The sequence below is a fragment of the Nerophis ophidion genome, linkage group LG11 (genome assembly GCF_033978795.1).
Source record: "Nerophis ophidion isolate RoL-2023_Sa linkage group LG11, RoL_Noph_v1.0, whole genome shotgun sequence".
NCBI lineage: Eukaryota > Metazoa > Chordata > Actinopteri > Syngnathiformes > Syngnathidae > Nerophis > Nerophis ophidion.
Genome location: NC_084621.1, coordinates 39,591,035 through 39,614,662, shown reverse-complemented (window position 1 = coordinate 39,614,662; position 23,628 = coordinate 39,591,035). Strand labels below are relative to the sequence as shown.

Below are 23,628 nucleotides of genomic sequence, written 5' to 3'. Positions count from 1 at the left end.
ACCCCCATTTGAGAACCACTGTTCTAAGTAACAAAAACTTAATTTAGAGTTATTTGGAAACTAGGGGAACATATTCTAAGAGATAAAGACTTAATTTAAAGTTATTTGTTTATAATTAGGGTCAGGGTTAGAGGGTTAGGTTTATAACAATACGAAGGTCCTGAGCCAATATGTTACTGATTTGCATGTTAATAAGCACCTATATTAATGGTGAATATGTTCCCCATACTTAAGTGTTACCATGGTTTTTTTTACTGGTGCACAAAATGAACCGTGCATGAACATCACCTTGTTCAAACAACAAAACCAACACAATGCATAAACTCACAACAAATTACACACCTGCAAAACAGTCAGCTGTTGCCGTATCCGTAATACGCCGATAGGGAGAAGTTTGAGTCGGGTGTGTTTTGACCTCCGCCGAACCCCTGAGGCCGACTCACAGAACCCTTAGGGTTTGATCGAACCCTGGTTAAGAACCACTGCTCAAGTGTGTGAATGTGAGTGTGAATGTTGTCTGTCTATCTGTGTTGGCCCTGCGATGAGGTGGCATCTGGTCCAGAGTGTACACCGCCTTCCGCCCGATTGTAGCGACCCCAAAAGGAAATAAGCGGTAGGAAATGGATGGATGGTATCGACATTCCAGTATCGATCCGCACATTACGACTTGAAACGTCACGCCATGCGTTTAAGTCACAAACCCATTCCAAGATATTTTCTTAAAGAAAACGGCTTGTGTGTAAATATACGGAGAATAAGACAAGACACGAATAAACAGCTTTCACATTTCATTTTGACATTGGCTGCACGCGAAAGGTTCAGAATTTATTTTTCTCTGCGTTTTTTTTGCAAGAACTCGTGTATATGCGGCATTATTTTCAATGTTTTTACCTAACTTATCTTACCGCTACGTCGCAGCTACGAATAAATTGCAGCTACGAATACGCATTATTATTTTTGTATTCTTTTAGTTCAATGGCGGGTTGCACGGACGACTTTAAAACGTTTGTTTGCGCGAGTCACAGGCGACAGAACCCGGACGTGACGTCACATACAACCCGAGCAATAGCAGTCTTTCTTTCTCGTAGGATATATCTGACCAATAGGGTTGCGTCTTCTTGGGAGGCGGAATATGGCGGCGCTAATGTTATGGGGTTTCCGCTACTCGTTCGCTCGCATGCAATCAGGCCATGGGGCTAGCGAGGGAGCTAAGCTAGCATCAGGCTAGGCCTCCAGCAGAGCAGCCGCGGAGGGAGCAACAACGAAAGCAGTCACATCGCTGTCAGGAAGAAGACGAACAGCCCAGCGCAAGTCTGCATGAGAGCACTTCAAAGCACACAAATATGGTGGTTCTCAAAATTCGAGACCAGGTAAGGACGCTGTGTTATAAGCCGGATCCAAAGATAGCATAGGGACTCCAATTAGCATCCATTTCAGTTTTTCTTAGCGAATCTAATTCCAATATGTGACTATTCTTTTTATCGCCAGCGATGTATGCAGCACTCGAAACTGGAATTAAAAAAGATAAATGTATGTGTTTCCCTAGCTACTTTACAGCTGGTCAACGCAAGCTTGATCCCAGCTTTTGTTGTGATCGTGATAACCTATCACTTATGCATGGGGACTTACATGAAACAGGACTGCTTATCTCCAGCAATTAGCCAGCCCCCCTATGTACGGATAAAGAGCTAATAGATGCGGATTTTGCTCACAAAACAACAATAAAAATATCGTTTTTTGTCGTTTTGCCTCACGAAGGTTCTGGAGACTACACAATGACAACCACACCAATGTGCTTGTTTTAACTAAGGAGTGCTTGTGACATGCATCATTTGCTGTTTACCTTTTGTAACAAATACAAGTGCTGCATTAGCAGACAAATATATTGCAACATTTTAAAATCATCATCCCAATGTTGTAAGCACAATACCAATGGCGCGCAATTTGCAAAATGCGCAACCGCATTTTGCAAATCACATCAAATCAAATGTTTATTGGATTCATCACTATACAGTTTACATCCACGACTTAACTACTACCAAGTGTGGATTCAGGCCGGGTGGCCTATTTCAAGTTCCAGGTAACCCTACATTTAGTCGTGGATGTACAGTATAGCGATGAATCCAATAAACATTTGATTTTATTTGATTTGACCGGGCTTCACGGTGGAAGAGGGGTTAGTGCGTCTGCCTCACAATACGAAGGTCCTGCAGTCCTGGGTTCAATCCCAGGCTCGGGATCTTTCTGTGTGGAGTATGCAAGGCCTCCCCATGAGTGCGTGGGTTCCCTCCGGGTACTCCGGCTTCCTCCCACTTCCAAAAACATGCACCTGGGGATAGGTTGATTGGCAACACTACATTGGCTAGTGTGTGAGTGTTGTCTGTCTATCTGTGTTGGACCTGCGATGAGGTGGCAACTTGTCCAGGGTGTACCCGCCTTCCGCCCGATTGTAGCTGAGATAGGCGCCAGCGACCCCAAAAGGGAATAAGCGGTAGAAAATGGATGGTTGGATGGATTGATTTGACACTAAATTTGCAAAATGCGGTTGCGCATTTTGCAAATTGCGCGCCATTGGTATTGTGCTTACAACACCAATAACCTGACATTATTGTAATGAACGCGTTTACTGTGCACATTATTTTCCTCGCGTATGTTTATGTCTATGTAAGTCATCTGGCATGTCAATATTAGACTTGGATTTAGACTTCCTTTTATTGTCATTCAAAGTTGAACTTTACAGTACAGATAAGAACGAAATTTTGTTGCATTAGCTTGTGGTAGTGCAGGATAAAAGAGGAATAAGGTCTGGATATAATTTAATAGTTACTGCACAGATAAATATATTGCATTTTTTTATATGCATCCACGTTTATGGATGTATGTTATATTTTCTTTATATTCCAGAGAGTTAATCCGTTTTTGAGGGGTAATTGAGGGAATTATTTTGATGCGTTCAAGATTCTTTTGGCAAATTATTTTCCTCAAGTATATTTATGTCTATGTAAGTCATCTGGCATGTCAATATTAGGCTTAGATTTCGACTTCCTTTTATTTTCATTCAAAGTTGAACTTTACAGTACAGATAGGAATGAAATTTTGTTGCATTAGCTTGTGGTAGTGCAGGATAAAAGAGGAATAAGGTCCGGATATAATTTAATAGTTACCGCACAGATAAATATATTGCGGCGGCGGCGATGACCAAGAAGAACGCGGAGTTGGAATATAATTACAACACTTTATGTACATATTTATATACATTTTTATATGATATTTACATATTTATATAATATGTAACAACAAGCTCCATTCACAGACAATGTCCCGTTGCTTTTATGAGCTGTCGAGTGACTCAAAAGCGGAAAAATAAATAAATATATATATATATCTTTTTTTATATTTTTTTATATTTATGGCGACCGTAATTCTTTCGTGGCGGGCCGCCACAAATAAATGAATGTGTGGGAAACCCTGCTTTATATTCCAGCGAGTTAATCCGTTTTTGAGGGTGAATTGAGGGAATTATTTTGATGCGTTCAAGAGTCTTTTGGCCGGAGGGAAGAAGCTGTTACAAAACCTGGAGGTTCTGCTACGGAGGCTGCTGAACCTCTTTCTAGAGTCCAGCTGTGAAAACAGTCCTTGGTGGGGGTTATGAGGAGTCTTCACAGATTTTCGGAGCCCTGGTCAGGCGGCGGCTTTTTGCGTTTTCCCACATAGGTGGAAGAGGAGTCTTGATGATCTTTTCTGCCGTCCTCACCACTTTTTGCAGAGACTTCCAGTCTGAGGCACTGCAGACTCCAATCTAGACAGAGATGCAGTTGGTCAGTAGGTTCTCTATAGTGCCTCTGTAGAATGTTGTGAGAATGGGGGGAGGGAGCTGTGCCCTTTTAATCCGACGCAAAAAGTCATATTGTTAAGATATGAAACGCTTATAAATGCAGACACAAACATAGCTATAGTATAGTAGTCCGCTGAAGTGCTTTTGCATACCAATGTTATTTCCCGCAACATACATCAGATGATCTTGTTCTTGGTCTTGTGCAAGCCAGGTGTATGTTGCTTGAAGAGCCGTCTCCATGGTGACAGTGTTCAAGGCTTTGCATGAGACAAGGAGCATAGCTAATCTAGTGCAGCATTTGAGCTGTGCAAAATGAGACGCAGTGGTTAGAAGCACAGCCGCTGACTTGTTGGTGTGAATTGATCCTTTTAGCTGCAGAAATTCATGGACATCACTGACAGAGATAATTATTGTGCTATTAACAGTGACTGTAAGAGATGAGCCACTGGTGTTGTGGTGTTGCCTTGCCTACATGCTTTGCATCAATTGAGCCATTCAAAATGTTACAGTATTTAGTTTGATTAGAATGGTACTTGTTGTGGTATTTCCACACAAGATATAAAGTACAAAACCCAAAACCAGTAAAGTTGTCACGTTGTGTACATCGTAAATAAAAACAGAATACAATAATTTGCCAATCCTTTTCAACCTATAATCAATTGAACACACTGCAAAGACAAGATACTTAACGTTCGAACTGGTAAACTTTGTTTAGCAAATATTAGCTCATTTGGAATTTGATGTCTGCAACAAGTTTGAAAAAAGTTGGCACAAGTGGCAAAAAAGACTGAGAACGTTGAAGAATGCTCATCAAACACTTTTTTGGAACATTCCACAGGTGAACAAGCTAATTGGGAACAGGTGGGTGCCATGATTGGGTATAAAAGCAGCTTCCTTGAAATGCTCAGTCATTCACAAGCAAGGATGGGGCAAGGGTCACCACTTTGTGAACAATTGCGTGAGCAAATTGTCAAACAGTTTAAGAACCACATTTGTCATTGAGGTATTGCAAGGAATTTAGGGATTTCACCATCTATGGTCTGTAATATCATCTAAAGCAGTGGTCCCCAACCTTTTTTTTTTTTATCCGCGGACCGGTCAACGCTTAATAATTTATAATAAAAAAAAAAAATGTATTTTTTTTTTCTTCTTCTTTGTCATGAAAAAGGGACGTTTTTGTCATGAAAAAAGGCATTTTTTGTGGTTGGTGCACTAATTGTAAGTGTATATTGTGGTTTTTATGTTGATTTAATAAAAAAAAAATATATTTTTTTTTATTTTTTATCTTATTTAATTTTTTATAAAAAATTATTCTGCGGCCCGGTACCAATCGGGCCGCGGCCCGGTGGTTGGGGACCACTGATATAAAGGTTAAGAGAATCTGGACAAATTACTGCACGTAAGCAGCGTAGCTGAAAACCAACATTGAATGCCCTTGACCTTCGATTCCCTAGGTGGTACTGCATCAAAAAACGACATCAGTGTGTAAAGGATATCACCACATGGGTTCAGGAACACTTCAGAAATACCACTGTCAGTAACAACAGTGTGTCGCTACATCTGTAAGTGCAAGTTAATACTCTACTATGAAAAGCGAACACCATTTATCAACAACACCCAAAAATGGTGCCGGCTTCGTTCGCTGGGCCCGAGCTCATCTAAGATGGACTGATGCAAAGTGAGAGTGTTCTGTGGTCTGACAAGTCCACATTTTAAATGTTTTTTTTTAAACTGTGGACGTTTTGTCCTCCGGACCAAAGAGTAAAAGAAAAATCCAGACTGTTGTAGGCGCAAAGTTCAAAAGCCAACATCTGTGATGGTATGGAGGTGTATTATTGCCCAAGGCTTGGGTAACTTACACATCTGTGAAGGCACCATTAATGCTGACCGGTACATGCAGGTTTTGGAGCAACATATGTTGCCATCCAAGCAACGTCTTTTTCATGGACGCTCCTGCTTGTATCGGCAAGAAAATTCCATGTCACATTCTGCACGTTACAACAGGGTGGCTTGGTTGTAAAAGACTGCGGGTACTAGACCGTCCTGCCTGTAGTCCAGTACTGTCTCCCATTGAAAATGTGTGGCGCTAAAATCAGGATGATTTGAAATCAGGACATTTCAGCTTTTTAGTGGGTGGAAAAAGGTTCTTAAGTTTGTGTAAATTACAGTGCAGAAAACTGAATCCTGATGGAAATAACATTTTTTTTTTTTTTTTTAAACATTTTTAAGTCTAATTTCCTATCTGCGGCTTCATCATAACAATAATAGCGGATATCTACCGTTGTCAAGGAAGGTCATAACAAACGCAACAAGACAAAAGTATAACCTCTGTGATATGTGTGTCTATGTGCCCTTTAAGAGATGTTGCTGTTGTGTGTGTGTGTGATGTGCGAGAGTGGCAGACAAGTGAGCAGAGTCCCACGAGAGTTTAGATGTCTGTCTGTGTGTCTTAACATGAGTTGTGGCGAACAGCATCTCTTGTTGTATAAGTGTGTTTTGACACCCTGAGTTTGTTACCACTTGTAAATAACGTGTCTGAGAGTGTATCTTCGCCTGTCTCTCCTTCTACACTGCAAGTCACTGCAATATTGTAGCTTTCTCAGGGTATCCGCGGCGTCCTAAAAAATCCCAAAAAGTCTTAAATCCAAAAATTAGAATTTATGGTGTTTAAATGTTTAATTTTCCTAAAATCTAATAAAAGGTCATAAATAAGATTTTAAAAGGTCTTAACAATCTATTATTGTTACTTTTATTTAAAACATGCATAAACGTCAGTCTTGGTTTTAAATGTTTAGATTTATGAGGACACTATAACGGAACTAAAGTAGGCTACCTGTGCTGCCCTGTGCAAATTTATCGAGCACCACCAGTTAGTGTGCTGTGCACTCGCAGTGGTGTGTTGTGACAGCTTAGCATAGCAGCGGAGAAAACTTAACAAAAGCCCACAGCAAAGCCGAATTACTTGCATAAGATGGGTAATTGCAAGCTCAAGGATTTGTGGCTCCAGAAAAAACGATTTAATGCATGGTTGAAGCTGGTGGATGGAACTGTATAAAGCAGGTGTCTCAAACTCAATGTACCTGGGGGCTACTGGATGCAGAGGCTGAGTGAGGCTGGGCCGCAAGAAAATATTTCTTCAAAAATATGTTGCATACTCCTCAGCATGTCTAGTTGTGTAATGACGTTTCAAATTGTATTCCTTGTGAACCGCAACTTTCTCTGTGCAAATAAGAACGTCGGCGTGCCCCTGTGCTCAACAAAGAAATATTGCATCTCCCACTTTTCCTGGAATTGTCTTTGCACATCACTAACTCTTCTCTTCACTGCAGGCTTTGAAAAATACATATTTGGGGTTGTGGAATACGGTATATTTATATTTAACCGACGCATGGAGAATAATGTTATTTCCGCAATGTGTGTCGTTCCGCTTTTCCTCCCTACAGCAACATGGCGGTCGGATAATAGCCGGCCGGGAAAGTACCGAGATAGCGAGTACAAAAAAGTGACAGCTCACTGAGTGTTATCCGGCGTCATATAAAAAAAACATGTTGTGTTCATCGTGTGAGGCAATGCAAATCAAACAATAAAAAAAACACCGGTTTGAATTGGTCCAGGTTATCGGGGACTGTTATTACTGACGGACAAGTGTCGCAGTGTGGCTGCAGCCCGGAACATAAGAAAACCCTCGTCTCCATGGCAACGTCTCTGTTGCTTTCCCTCATTTGCCGCTTTTCCACTAACGCAGGGGTAGCCAACCCAGAACGTTGAAAGAGCCATTGTGAACCAATATAGCGCAACGCTGTCAAATGCCATCCATATAAAACTTGCGGGCCGCACTAACATTAAACTCTCATCTTAAGGTGGGGGCCGCAAAATAACGTCTCGCAGGGCACGTGTCTGAGACCCCTGGTATAAAGTGTTTGTGGAGCCATGGAGGAGGGAAGCGTTTGTAAATATTGTAGTGAAAGTGAATGGAAGAATAAAGTTAAAGTCAAAAATCCAGGATATGTCTGTATAAAAAGATGCTGAAACGCCACAAACACTTGTACAACTTTACAAGGATCAACTTTACTTCAGGAGTGTTATGTGGGTAAAGTGGCACCAATTGCCAAAGGAGACCAATATGAAATGTTGACGAGTGAAATCATACTATTAAATACAGTAAGTATACTATTTTCTCTGTAGTACTCCAGTAGTGTACTCACAGCAGTAAAACAAAAAAAACATAATTCTCTTATATTATTTGTAATCATTATTCCAATAATTATAGGTCAGCTTCTTATGCCTGACCTTTTCTCCAATTTTATACAGAAACTGACATTAAGTGCTGTTAAGGTTGCCTGTTTAGTGTTTACACTCAGTTTATGGTTGGTTGAGGAAAGCAAGGAGGACTTATTTTGTCATGCTTAAATAAAAAAATAGTCCTTGTTTATTAGCTATGATTTAAAAAAAAAAAAAAAGTCACAAAAACAGGTAAAATGTTTTCATACACACCGGATACAAAGTGATCTTGAATGGTATCCACATTATTCACATTCAAATTATGTTTCAGGCTTGTAAGCCATGATAGCCTTCTTTCTTTTTAGACATTTGCTCTGTCTGGACTCTGTTTTTCACAAGTTTGTGAAGAAATAATATTAGTACTGAATATGTGTTTATCTGTTTGCTCAATTCTGACAGGTGCAAATGCACTGCAACAGTCCCTTTCACAGACAATATATTGTTGTACTTTACCATTGCTGACGTGTTGTCGTCACATGAAAACACTTCATATGAAGCACACTCACACTGCACCTTTTGCAAGAAAACCGTTTTATGGCAAATTTATTTATTTTTTTTGGTCTGGCCGGGTCTCATCCCCCGCTGGACTGTGGAGAAGACTGCGACTTATCGTCTGAAAAATACGGTAGTTGTTTTTTCTAATGTGAAAGAGTAGTGAATTAATTTGCGTACCCTATTTTCCGGATTATAAATCGCTCTGGAGTATTATGTCGCACTGGCCGAAAATGCATAATAAAGAAGGAAAAAAACATATACATGTCGCACTGGAGTATAAGTCACATTTTTGGGGGAAATGTATTTGATAAAATCCTACACCAAGAATAAACATGTGAAAGGCAATTTAAAATAAAAAAAAAATAGTGAACAACGGGCTGAATAAGTGTACGTTATATGACTCATAAATAACCAACGGAGAATGTGCCTGGTATGTTAACGTAACATATTATGGTGAGTCATTCGAATAACTATAACATATAGAACATGCTATACGTTTACCAAACAATCTGTCACTTCTAATCGATAAATCCGATGAAATGTTCTTCCTCGATGTCGCTTCTAAACAACTCTGCCAAATCCAAAGGTATGCACCGCTTCCTTTTTTCGTTTTCTGCTGCATATTTCACTACGTCCAGCTTGTAATCTGCAGTACATGATTTCCCTTTCGGTACCATTTTTGTTCAGCCTCAGTTTTTATAAGTTACCGCCAATGATGAAATGATCTATTTTAATAGTTACGGCAATAGCATATCGCATATAACAGTTAGCATTCCATAACCCACAATGCACTTCTGCCATTTCCCTCCCCCGCCAAATTTTTATTGGCTGACGTGTGTGTGTGACGATTGCTGACGTGTGTGTGACGATTGCTGACTTTTTCTTTGTCTCTTCCGCGAATGAGAAATAATATTATTTGATATTGTGTAATCTTCAGTACATGATTTCCATTTTGGTGCCATTTTTGTTCAGTCCCTCTCAGTTTTTATAAGTTACCGCCAACGATGAAATGATCCATTTTAATAGTTACGACAGTAGCATATAGCATATAGTAGTTAGCATTCCATTACTCACAATGCACTTCTGCTATGACACTCCCCTGCCGAATTCTTATTGGCTGACATTTGTGTGACGATTGCTGACATTTTCTTCATCTCTTCCGCAAATGTGATAAATAATATTATTTTGGTATTTTACGCTAATGTGTTAATAATTTCACACATAAGTCGCTCCGGAGTATATGTCGCACCCCCGGCCAAACTATGAAAAAAAACTGCGACTTATAGTCCGAAAAATACGGTACTTACAATTCCTCCTGGTCTCTGATTTTATTTTATGTCATTGTACTTTTTTGTCCATATAGATGTAAATGGTCTTAAATAAATAAATAAATGGGTTGTACTTGTATAGCGCTTTTCTACCTTCAAGGTACTCAAAGCGCTTTGACACTACTTCCACATTTACCCATTCACACACACATTCACACACTGATGGAGGGAGCTGCCATGCAAGGCGCCAACCAGCACCCATCAGGAGCAAGGGTGAAGTGTCTTGCTCAGGACACAACGGACGTGACGAGGTTGGTACTAGGTGGGATTTGAACCAGGGACCCTCGGGTTACGCACGGCCACTCTCCCACTGCGCCACGCCGTCCCTAAATTATATTAAATTATATTCATTGTGGTCTTAAAAAAGTCTTAAAGTTGATCTGTTGAAACCTGCAGAGACTCTGTTTTCTGCAACAGTGCGATTGCAAAAGCCACGACAAATAAAAACGACACAACACAATGACAAAGCCGCAACACAACTTTAAACTACAAAAGTTGTAGTTTCTAGAACACAAGGAGAAATCATTTGATGAGAAAGAAGGTTGATTGGCAACACTAAATTGGCCCAAGTGTGTGAATGTGAGCGTGAATGTTGTCTGTCTATCTGTGTTGGCCCTGCGATGAGGTGGCGATTGTAACTGAGATAGGCTCCAGCGCCCCCAACGTCCCCGAAGGGAATAAGGGGTAGAAAATGGATGGAAAAACAAAATACAAGAGATGGATGAGGTAGGCAATGGAATTTAGGAAGTGAGGGACCAACACCATCAACAAGGATTAGGGGGCATACATGATTCCGCACACCTGGGACGCTGTCCTTCATTGGCAACGCCAAGGCGGGGAACTTTATTTGGCAGGTAATTCAACTGTTAAAATTTTGGTTACTGTACTTTTATTGAAAATTACTTGAATATTTTAAATGTGAGAAGAAAATGTTTCTTCTTGTTAAATCAACCTAAAGTGTTGGTAGCTCTTGAGTCAAATAAGATGTGAATGCAAAAACATGCACCTGGGGATAGGTTGATTGGCAACACTAAATTGGCCCTAGTGTTTGAATGGGAGTGTGAATGTTGTCTGTCTAGCTGTGTTGGCCCTGTGATGAGGTGGCAACTTGTCCAGGGTGTACCCCGATTGTAGCTGAGATAGGCGCCAGCACCACCCGTGACCCCAAAAGGGAATAAGCGGTAGGAAATGGATGGGATTGATGCATTGGTCATTAATTGTTGTTTACTTGCTTGTTTGTATCCATAATTATTTTCAACACAATTCCCTTACAATAAATAACAGGAATTTAGGAAACTTCACCCGCAGTGTGCATTATCCGTTATTTTATTATTCTACAGTAGCAACGGTAGATTTTTATTTTATTGTTAAAATGACTGAATCGATTTCAAATCACTGAATCGTTTCGGATCGTGTCGTTCTAAAACAATGAGATTGTTCCTGAGTCGTATCGGCAACCTCAAGTATCGAATTGTTATTAAGACCTTACTTTCTAGTAATGTATTTGAATTGTACTTGAGTTTGTACAGTTTGACCCACATTTTGGTGGAAAGTATGCCTCTAAAGTCACACACACATTGAAGAAGTTGTGACCTGGAGTATGTCACAGGACAACAAGAATAACAAAAAGTATTGTCAAGAGTAGAAGTGGCAGCAGTAGTAGTAACATTTGATTGGTTTCATGTTTTAATGGTGGTTAACTTATTACACTTGCATCAGAGTTCTTAATGTTAAAAAAACTTGTAAAAAGTATTAAGTGTAGACATTCGTGTGGTAGAAAATTGCGGTCTTCATATCGACACAGATGTTTAGGGATGTGTACATTTTACATTTGAACTAATAATGTTCCAACTCCTGCCAATATTTGGTACTTGTTTGTGTTTATGTGGTTACAAATGTTAATTATCCATCCATCCATCCATTTTCTACCGCTTATTCCCTTTCGGGGTCGCAGGGGGCGCTGGCGCCTACCGCCCGATTGTAGCTGAGATAGGCGCCAGCGCCCCCTGCAAATGTTAATTAGTTTATTTAAAAAAACTAAAAATAATTTAACACAGAGCTGATAATAATTATCAGTTGATATGTCTTGTGTTCTTAGTCTCTCATTTGCAAGTACCGGATATTCATTCAGTTTGTCCCAGGTTTGTTGCTATAGCCCAGGAAGTAAGTAGTCTGTTATCATTCGGTTGAATATGCCAGTCGTGTCTGTTGCTGAGTCTTACAAAGTGTTTGCCTGTAAGTTTTATACATTTTACACACCAGCTGTTTGATTGCAATGTACATCTTTAGTTGTAGTTTTAGTAACCACAGGTATTGAAATTGCCAATGCCAATCAGCATGTACATGGTATGTCCAATGTCACTTAGTATATGCCTTTTCTATAGAAACAGTTCTTTAAATTACTCCTGTTGTGACTTGGCGTTGTATAGTAAATGACAAGAAATTACCTTGACCTTCTAATGGGTTGGAGCACACCCTAATATACTGCAATGGTAGGGTAACACATGGTACCACCATGACCCCGCACTCCCTTCCCTCTGTTGCTAGATATCACAAGATGTATGTTGTAATATGTATATGTGCTTTGCTATGGATTGTTTTTTCCAACTCCAGACTGGGCCCCTTAGGAGCCCAGTTTAAATTGTATTTTTTTACTCATCCTTCTCCAGCATTTTACATTTTCCCCATCTTTTACGAGGCGTCTTGTGGCGACCCATCAGTGTTCCTGTTCTGTAACCATGTACACTGTTTGTTTGTCTAATCTTGAACGGGTTTGTGCTGAAAACAAAGTTTCGTTGTACTTGTGCAATGACAATAAAGACCTATCCTATCCTATCCTATGCACTCAGGAGTTGCAGTAATTTTCGGTTTACAGCTTTGACTTGAAAGAAATATGCTTCTCTAAGAACAAGTCAGTTGTACATATACCTGTACCGGTAAGTTGATGGCCAACATATTGTGCAGTTACAACTTAGGTTCATTATGTGTTGAACAACGGTTGTAATTAAATATTCACAAAGATAAAGACAGTTATAGGACAACTGTGCTTCACTATTAAAGGGTAGAAAGTCCCAGCACACTATCTACAAACATGAAGTGTTTACATTAAGTAAACATTGCCAATATATTTTGTGTTATTATTCTCGTGATAACATGCAAACAGTATTCATTGGTACTTTCTGTTGTTTGTGTATATACCTGAAAGAGGTGGAGTCATAATCCTGGCTTTTTTTGAATAAGCCCAGAAGTGTGTTTTGTCAATATTAGTCTTCACTAAGTTTGGGTATTGTTTACATTTTAACCAATACTAATACCAAAAAAGCACTTTTGAAAAGCTTTCATTGCCTAAACAAAGCCTAAACTGGTACATAAAAAATGGAAAACATACACATTTTTCTAAAATATATATATTTTTTTTAATTATTTTTATTTGTGACATTAATATTGAACATACTGGTCCTTTCAATAGTTAATGTAAATAAAACGATTAGTAATTCATTAAAAATTAAATTCCCAAATAATTGTAATATATATTGCAACAAAACAAGCAAAGATGCACAACCTAGACAACTCGCAAAAAACGACTTGCTTTTGTTGTAATGTTGATGCTAACAGTTCTGGGGTTTGTGAATGCACCTCGCTTGCTGTGACTGTCATTGGTGCATACACACTGCATAATAAGGACGTGCTGTGTTGTTGTGGCTAGCGGTGCTAAAGGTGTTTTGCAGCAGTTTGCATGTTAATGTTAGTAATAATGTTTAAAAAGGGGGTCAGACTCTGTGTGCCTACTTGCACAATATCGCTGTTAAGCACTTGCTGCAGGTGGCTCGCTGCATTTATTTAGCGCCAAAATGATACTTTTTCTGTGCTGGGTGGGGTGCTCAATGCTTTTCAGTCCAGACACTTTATTAAAAGCAAATCTTGTGATTTTGTGAAATAATGTACATCTAAAAATGGAAACCAGCCTATTTGAGTAGTTCAGCCTCATCCCCAGCCAAATATTTATTTTCTTGTTGGGTCTTCTGCAGATGAGTCGGGCATCAATAGTAATTTCTGAGGATGAGGAAGGATCCTGTAAATCATTCATCTTTCACTGAGGCCCATATGTTCTACTTAAATGTCTGGACATGTCAACCCTAAAATCCGTTGATCTTAACTTGATTATATTTCCTTTTTTAGCCTGCTTTGCTGAAAGCCATTTTCAATGTGGATCCCGATGAAGTGCGGTCACTCATATTCAAAAAGGAGGATGTGAATGCACAGGTAATCCCTGCAGCTTTTATTCACTTAGTTTTGTAAATTTCCCATTTTTATTGTACTTGAATTGCTTCAGTGTTGCAATACATTTTTTTTTTTTTTTTTGCATGTATGTGCTTCTGACTTGTGTTCTGAGTAACAAACTGTATTTATTGCACTTTAGTTGGTAACTAAAAATATCACCATAACCAGCATATTGTTTTTCTTGTCACAACATAGTAGCTCCATAACAATGTATTGATTTGGTTTGGATCACTACAGTTTTCTCTTCTTTTCTCTCATGACAGGACAATGAGAAGCGAACGCCACTGCATGCTGCTGCCTACCTTGGAGATGCAGAAATTATAGAACTTCTGATTCTTTCAGGTGTGTTTTGTGTTACAAGGCAACAGCCATCGTACGGGTAATGTTGCATAAAACACATTTGAAGTCGTGTTATGAGATATACAGTGCATGACTTGTGATCACACCCTTTATTCAAATACAGTGGAGCCTTCAAAGTCACATTTACTGTCTAATTCTAAGTGGAATAAATGTTAAGTAAATTATTTAAACTTGAGTATTAACTAAACATTTTATTACCTTTGCAAACAATGTTTGAAGTAACATTTTGAATCAGAGGTGCAGCTATTTATTATTTTAGTATTTAGTCTATTGGTTTGCTAAATTAATTGGATGTTCCATGCGTTGTTTAAAGAAAATGCTTTCCATAACTTTCTTTTTTGTTGTTTTTATAAATGCACATCAACATTAAAATTGCACTGTAAATGTGTGCATTAATTTAAAAAATGAATGCAAAAGTTTAATGCATTATATTTATAAATAAAAAATATATCAGTGTGTATTTTTATATACACTCTTGTGTGCTCAATTGCAGCGGCTGTAGGTAAACTATTTAAACGTACTTTAAGTTCCCAGCACTTCATGCAGTTTGGATTTTATCAGGTTTTTTTACATTTCATTAAATTATTATTCGAAGCAACAAAATCGAAATCAAAACTTTCTTTTAGTAAAATTAATCATTGCAGTTGTATTTTAAATTAAAATATAAAATAAAGTAAAACTACTCATTCTTTAAAGAGGCCTGGTTGACTTGTAATGGAGAGGCTCCAGGATGTGGCCATTCTGTTACAGTGTTATTAGATCTAATAATTAATTTTGTTAACATCTCCTGACATTCTCAACACACTCAACATTTTTTCTGTTTCTGTGGATATCATCACATCACACGTTGGTACCCTTTTATGGTGGCATCAAAAGAAATGTATACAAAAGAGGGAAAAAAAGCTAAAGACTTGTGGATGGAGATAATATGCTGAGTGAACATGAATATTTACACAAACATGTAGTTTGTAACCACAGTTGTACCTCATCTTATAAGCTTAAATTGGTTCTGTGGTGACATCTTGACTCAAAAGGCTTGTATCTCAAACCAATGTCTCCCATTGAAATTAATTGAAATCAATTTAATTGGTGCTTGGCCTTTGCAAAACAACACACTTTTAACATGAAACAAGTCTTTTAAAAAGAAAAACACACTTTTGAATAATAAATGTTGTATCAAAACATTAGAATACAATATAGTAATCAAAACTACAGTATGTTTTAAAGTACATTTATTATAATGTATAGCATTTACACCTTGGAGATTGGAGTTCTACGGCATCTCCTTCCAGCTGCTTTTCCGTCAAACACGCTAGTAGGAGCTTTTTCATATTTTCATGGAAAAATGTCTGCCATTTAGATATTATTGTAACATTCTTGGCTGGCTTTAGACTCACTCTGCCTCAGTATGGTGCAGACGAGCAGTGTTATCCTCGCCTCGAATCGCTCTGGAAAGTTGGCGACACGTTCTGTCATATTTTTGATGATGTCTTTCTTTCTTGTTTCTTTTTCTCAGCACTGTCATTCACATAAACTTACACAAATTTGCATCAATCTCTAGCCGTAAGCTAAAAGCTAAGACTGGATGTTTTGAGTGGATGTAATCTGTAATCAAAAAGGTCAACCAACGAACAAGATTTCTCTACAGAATCTCCTCTCTGGTCAACAAAAGCACCTTGAAAATTCTAGCAGGAATTTTAGTTCAACCCTTTTTCAATTACACTTGCACATCCTGGTACCCTAGCACCTCCAAAACCTCCCAAACCCTCAAATCTAGACTCCAAACATCCCAGAACAAGCTAGTCAGGTTACTTCTAGACCTCCACCCCAGATCCCATCTCACTCCTACCCACTTCTCCAAAGTGGGCTGGACCACAGTGGAGGACACCGTAAAACAACTTGCACTGAGCCTAGTTTATAAAATCCGCTACACCTCCCTGATACCGAAGTACATGTCAAACTACTTCCATAATGTAAATGACTGCCATAACCACAACACCAGGGGGAGCTCCACAAACTACATTGAACCCAGATTCCGATCTAACAAAGGTCTTAACTCATTCTCTTTCTATGCCACATCAATATGGAATTCACTTCCAACGGGTGTAAAAGAAAGTGCATCTCTATCCTCCTTCAAAAGCACACTAAAAGAACACCTCCAGGCAACTTCAACCCTGAACTCACACACTCCCTTCTCCACATCCCACCTCCCCCGATTGTAAATAATCAAATGTAAATAATCAAATGTACATACTTGTTCTTTTGCTTTCTGAACTCACTGTGTTCACTGCTCGCTGTAAATATCCTACCACGTCAGACCTGCACGGTTTCGATGTCCATTTGTCTGACGATGCAATTGTTGATGACTGAAGTACTGATTTCAACCAAACCTAACCTCCCGAATTGTAAATAATGTAAATAATTCAATGTATATACTCTGATGATTAACTTGTATGATGACTGTATTATGCTGATAGTATATATTTGTACCATGAATTGATTAACGCGGACCCCGACTTAAGAAAGTTGAAAAACTTATTCGGGTGTTACCATTTAGTGGTCAATTGTGCGGAATATGCACTGAACTGTGCAGTCTACTATTAAAAGTTTCAATCAGTCAAACAATCAATATTAAGTTTCCTGTTAGGTTTGCTACACCAACTAATAGCGGAGATGCTTGCAACTTGAAGCATAACAATTAGCAGAAAGAAGCTCATACAGTGGGGCAAAAAAGTATTTAGTCAGCCACCGATTGTGCAAGTTCTCCCACTTAAAATGATGACAGAGGTCTGTAATTTTTATCATAGGTACACTTCGACTGTGAGAGACAGAATGTGAAAAAAAATCCAGGAATTCACATTGTAGGAATTTTAAATAATTTATTTGTAAATTATGATGGAAAATAAGTATTTGGTCAACCATTCAAAGCTCTCACTGATGGAAGGAGGTTTAGGCGCGAAATCTCACGATACATGGCCCCATTCATTCTTTCCTTAACACGGATCAATCGTCCTGTCCCTTTGGCAGAAAAACAGCCCCAAAGCATGATGTTTCCACCCCTATGCTTCACACTAGGTATGGTGTTCTTGGGATGCAACTCAGTATTCTTCTTCCTCCAAAAACAACGAGTTGAGTTTATACCATAAAGTTCTATTTTGGTTTCATCCGACCACATGACATTCTCCCAATCCTCTGCTGTATCATCCATGTATCCATTTTGGTATAAACTCAACTTGTCGTGTTTGGAGGAAGAAGAAAATGCGTTGCATCCCAAGAACACCATACTTACTGTGAAGCATGGGGGTGGAAACATCATGCTTTGGGGCTGTTTTTCTGCTAAGGGGACAGGACGACTGATCCGTGTTAAGGACAGAATGAATGGGGCCATGTATTGTGAGATTTTGAGCCAAAACCTTCCATCAGTGAGAGCTTTGAATGGTTGACCAAATACTTATTTTTCACCATAATTTACAAATAAATTATTTAAAATTCCTACAATGTGAATTCCTGGATTTTTTCACATTCTGTCTCTCACAGTTGAAGTGTACCTATGATGAAAATTACAGACCTCTGTCATCATTTTAAGTGGGAGAACTTGCACAATCGGTGGCTGACTAAATAATTTTTTGCCCCACTGTATATCAAAACACTTAAGTTAAAGCACTGTTAGTTTGAGATAACACTGTATATGATTTATCCGGTTGTTCAAAGCTTAGTTTCAGTGTGTTACTAATTGTGCTAGTTGCTTCCAAAGGTCCTCAAGTAGTCTTATTGTTCCCTGTCTTGTGCTGTAGGTGCCCGAGTAAATGCCAAAGATAGCAAGTGGCTTACTCCTCTGCACCGAGCTGTTGCCTCCTGTAGCGAGGTATGCAAAGCGAATCTCCTTCATTTTCATTTCGCTTACACACATAGACACACACACAGTGTACACCAAAGAGAATGATAAACAAAGTGACAAATTCTAAACTGTGTGTTTGTAACATTTTTGTGGCAGGAGGCAGTGCAAGTTTTGCTGAAACACTCTGCCGACGTAAATGCACGAGACAAGAACTGGCAGACGCCACTACACATCGCCGCGGCCAATAAGGCGGTCCGCTGTGCAGAAGCACTCGTCCCACAGCTCAGCAATGTGAACGTGTCGGATAGAGGCGGACGGACCGCACTGCACCATGCAGCTTTCAGTGGTCATCTAGAGGTAATATTCGTTTGATTAAACCTAAACTGTGATGTCATTAGTTCGACCCATGAAGCATGATCTTACACCCACTAGACAAAACCTTAAGTAACCCTGCATATCCATCCATCCATTCATTGTCTGCCGCTTGTCCCTCTCGGGGTAATCTAATGAAATTCCGGACGGATCATGGTCAATTTTGATTGACACATATATTGTATCATACTGAGGCTATATTAATGGGCAACATAATACAAATGGTATTCAATTTAATGCTATGCAATTCTACATTACTTTGAACTACAACCACAACTATCATGAATTTGGATTAATTGTGATCAATCTCAGTAAATGACTTGCTTCCATAATTTGTAGGGGAACTGCTCTCTTTTAAAAATTCTGCCGATCGTTCACAACAAATCTTTTTTTTAGGATTCTAAAACTAATAAACGCTTGAATGATGTGGCTAATGGGAGTCACCATTGTAGCCTTGAAAACTCTCTAAAACAACTTCAAAACCTCCAACGTTTTATATCCATCCATCCATTTCCCTGTCCCTCTCTGGGTCGTGGGGGGGCGGTGCTGGAATCTATCTCAGCTGCATTTGGGTGGAAGGCGGGGTATTCACACTGCAAATATATATATATATATATATATATATATATATATATATATATATATATATATATATATATATATATATATATATATAGAGAGAGAGAATAGTAACAGTGACGTTCAATAACAGTATGTAATATGTACAATATTTACCTTATTTTGGTCATTTTATTCATTACCGGAACTTATTTCAGTGCATTTATTTCGGTTCCCTTAGCAAGGAATTTCCGGCAACAATTGCGTGTTCCTACTTCCGTAAACAAACGCTTGTGTGTTATATTCATGGCAGACTTAGTAATAGACAACAAAGATGGATATTTTTGAACAAATAAGGATTGACAACCTTATATTTTTGAACCTGAATATACGGAGGATGAACTGCTGGTTATAGAAGCGAACACGAACAAAGGCTCAAACGTTGGAGCAGACAGAAGCCGAGACGGGGTAAATGTGGAGCTTGTAGCCAAGCTTGCCAACATAAATGGAGGGCTTACCCAAAATCAACTGGGAAAAAACGTCCCCGGCCAGCTTAACCAAACAGACAACTGTCCATCGAGGGAGTCATTATAATATTCATCATGATACATGGAGCACACCATGCTTGTTATTACAACTACATACATTGTCGAGCTAGCTGTGAACACACAAAACATGAAATGTGGGCTAATACTTTACAGATACTGTAATATGTTTGTTTTGTGATAGGTATTGTTCACGTTTTTCCAGTCCGTACACATTGGTGTCCTAATGCATTGTGTTGTGCACTACAAACTGGTGTCCTAATGCATTGTGTTGTGCACTACAAACTCAAAAGCCATTTAGGTGCTGACACATAAGGTAACTTATGGCTAATTCTGTAGCATGCTATCGCAAGACTGTGTTACTACGCTAGAAAAATAGTTTCTTAGTGTTCGCTCTTACAATAACAACATTGCTACAGATTGGTTATTATACAGGTTATTGAACGTAAATGAAGTATTTTGGCGTTTTGATGATGAATTAATCAGAATCCTCGATCTTCAGATAAAGAGAGGGTGGGCGCCAACGAGCATCTTTTCATGTCTTTCTTGCAATGTCTTCAGATCTAAATTAAATTTTAAAGTTGACCAATCTCTCTGCCTATGGCCATAACCTTTTACTAGCTAATTACATTGCTGTGAACAAGGCACCACTAAAAGTAGTTCCTTGGCGTTAGCTCTTATTAAAAACATGACGCTAATACTTTGTGAATATGCAGGTCACGACATGTAAATGGAGTATTGTTGCCGTTCTTTTAGAGGGCTTTATGGGTGGAATATATTACTCACATTAGCTACATTGTTAGCCATCTAGTACGATTCGTATATTTTACATTAAAATACAAATAAGTTTGAACACACTTGGTTTGTAAATGATAGGAAAAATAAAATTAAAAAAGAACAGTTCCTCTTTTAAGTAAAAGTGCATGTTTCCCCTAAAACAAATTGCGTGATTAATCTGCTAGTAGTAATGATTAATGCAAAATGTTTTTGTGATTAATCACATCAGTTAACTTGTTATTTTTGACTGCCCTTGTAATCATTTTAAGTGTTTCTTTTTAGGTAAGCGAAACAATGCAGATAAGTGCAACATTAACTACAGGATTTTATCTGTAGTAAATTACAGTATATTATTGAATGAAATACAGCAGTAATAGATTTCAGTTTGTAGCCTCGATCCCAATCTCTACTTAACACTGCTAGCACAATGCTTTAGTCTTACTCACATGCCTTTGCTCATTTACGTATTAAAGTGGGAAGGCAAAGTGCCCAAACGGGAGACTGACAACAGGAGAGGGTTTTTAAGTTCTAGCTTCTCCTTGGCACCATTGCTAGCCATGACTCCCGCTAGCCAGGGCTGCACTGTATTTGGTTACGTAGTAGACTCTATGACAAGGCAATTATTGTGCCTGGCACTCACTTAATGTGCACCTTGTGGGAACTCTGTGTACCTTTTTTACTTCACTGAAAATCAAATTACAAAAGTATCATTACATCCCTAATCCTTGTAAATTATATGAAACTATTATATTTAAATATAAGATACACTGTGCTAATCAAAATATTAATTATTTGTAAGAATAATTGCTGTATTATTGAGGATGAAAACCAAACCTTTTAAGCTGCGAGTCATTAACACCCAAACGTCATGGTGAACTTAGAGTCGATTAAGTCTTTGTACCTGGGCACATGTGCTTCCATGTGGATAAGTTATTTTAGGAGAGGGATTGCCTGCTCTAATCAAGTATTAATAGAGCTACTGTATAGGGGAGTTGTTTCACAACTATCAGCATACATCCATCCATTTTCTACCGCTTACCCCTTTCAAATGTCAAACACTATAATGTTTTCAGATTCAAGGGATTAGGTCCGGTGAATGAGCCATGACACCGATTTGACCACATATATATTTATGTACTAATGTCCACTCTTAAAAGTCAGAAAATTTGGTTTTAAAATGTTGATTGCCTTATGACTCATTAAATGCTTTGGATCACATTAGATGGTGAGGCTTCTGCTCTCCAGAGGGGCCAACATTAATGCCTTTGACAAGAAGGACCGGCGTGCGATCCACTGGGCAGCCTACATGGGTAAAAATATATCCACTTGTTACAGTATGTCATTTTGTTAGTTCTCTGTGTTACCTAGATTTAAAATAGACACTCCTTCACTTGCATCCCATGGATTACACATGCATGCATTAGTAGTGACAGACACTTATTACTGTAAATAATTTACATAACGGGAGACGATTTGTGGGTCATTTGCTTGCTGTAAAGTTCTCAAAACAAACCTAGATTTCTGTCTTTCAACTCTTAATTAAATATTACTCTTAATCAGCTACTCAAAATGTTTATTCTGTGGTAAACATGACTTATTTGAGTAACTGGATTCAAAGTAATGAGTGAGTTTTTCATCACAGAATTAATTATCAAATGCATGAATTATATAACCTCATGTCATTTATGCCAACAGCACATACAATACAGTGATTGAATAAAAAACTAATTTGAAAATAAACAATGTTAAAAAAAATCATAGGTAAAATATCATCAAATAAAATGAAAAATTTGTAAATTAACTTACTTTTGGCATTTTTAGAGGGGATAACACGACTGAGTGAAAGCCCAGGGACATGACTAAACTCAGAATTTTAATGAATGTTTTGTTTTTTTTCAAGTCAAAAGTTGGGGTATGGAGTAGTAATATGAACACACATAAATACAATTTCTGAAGGTTTTAAATTAAAGTCAAATTATAGGAAGTGTTGACAGGCAATGAATGCTATTTCCGATGTTCAGGGTACCCTATTTTCCAGACTATAGAGCACACCCGTATACAAACCGCACCCACTAAATTGTAGAAGGAAAAAATATATAAATCCCCATGTTTTAGCAGTACAGGACTCTAAGCCGCAATGAAATTGTGAAATTAGTTATTTACACAGAAAGATTTTGTAAATGTTTATCTACACACCTTAAGTGTATCCAAACGTTGCCTGTAAAACGGCGGATCAAACAGAAGTCATCGTCATAGAGCTAGCTCTCCAATCAGCTAATTAGACTTAATAACTCTATAGTGATGTTTTGGTGAATTTACTGAATCATTTGTGAAACTAAAACAATACATACAGAATGCCGTAAACGTGTTAGCTTTTTTGCTAATTCTTGCAACGCTAGCTTCATTACATTACAATCGCACTTACAAGTATGCATGAAAACACTCCCACAGACATCACACATGTGCCGGTTTAGTCATTGTGAATAGTTATAGTTATATTGTAAAACTTACAAACGTTGCTTGGAGTGATGAATGAAGAATCCATACGAGTATAAAGGTTATGGAAAACTGGAAGACAGAACAGCACTTGTCCTTACGGTTTAAAGGGAATACTCTAGCCCAGGGGTATCAAACTCAAATACAGAGTGGGCCAAAATTTAAAACCGAACAAAGCCGCAGGCCGAGGTTGAACAAATTAACCTTTAATAGGGACCCAAACAAGTTTTGCAATGAATCTTGAGCAAGCAAAGCTTACAGTATATAACTTAATAGTGACATGCAAAATCGAGTTTCAAATAATAATAATAATTAAAAAATATATATGGCATATCAAATACAATTTAAATAAAAATGGAATGCCTCTTTTTGGCGGCGGGGTTGAGATGGACGGGGTTTGGTGATAGCGGGGGGTGTATATTGTAGCGTCCCGGAAGAGTTAGTGCTGCAAGGGATTATGGG

General features: G+C 38.4%; 1 protein-coding gene across 4 annotated transcripts in view; it reads left to right on the top strand.

Moving 5' to 3' along the window:
- The first annotated feature begins 1,086 nt into the window (after positions 1-1,086).
- Positions 1,087-23,628, top strand: part of LOC133562071 (serine/threonine-protein phosphatase 6 regulatory ankyrin repeat subunit A) — a 48,414-nt gene continuing 25,872 nt past the window's right edge. For 3 of the 4 annotated variants that reach the window (XM_061915899.1, XM_061915898.1, XM_061915897.1), the window contains exons 1-6: positions 1,088-1,370; positions 14,119-14,202; positions 14,484-14,562; positions 18,375-18,445; positions 18,575-18,775; positions 21,893-21,980. In XM_061915899.1, coding sequence (XP_061771883.1) covers positions 1,344-1,370; positions 14,119-14,202; positions 14,484-14,562; positions 18,375-18,445; positions 18,575-18,775; positions 21,893-21,980 — 550 coding nt within the window. In that variant the 5' untranslated portion in view covers positions 1,088-1,343. Of the gene's footprint in view, positions 1,371-14,118; positions 14,203-14,483; positions 14,563-18,374; positions 18,446-18,574; positions 18,776-21,892; positions 21,981-23,628 lie in introns of all 4 variants that reach the window. The other variant, XM_061915901.1, reaches the window with a different exon arrangement.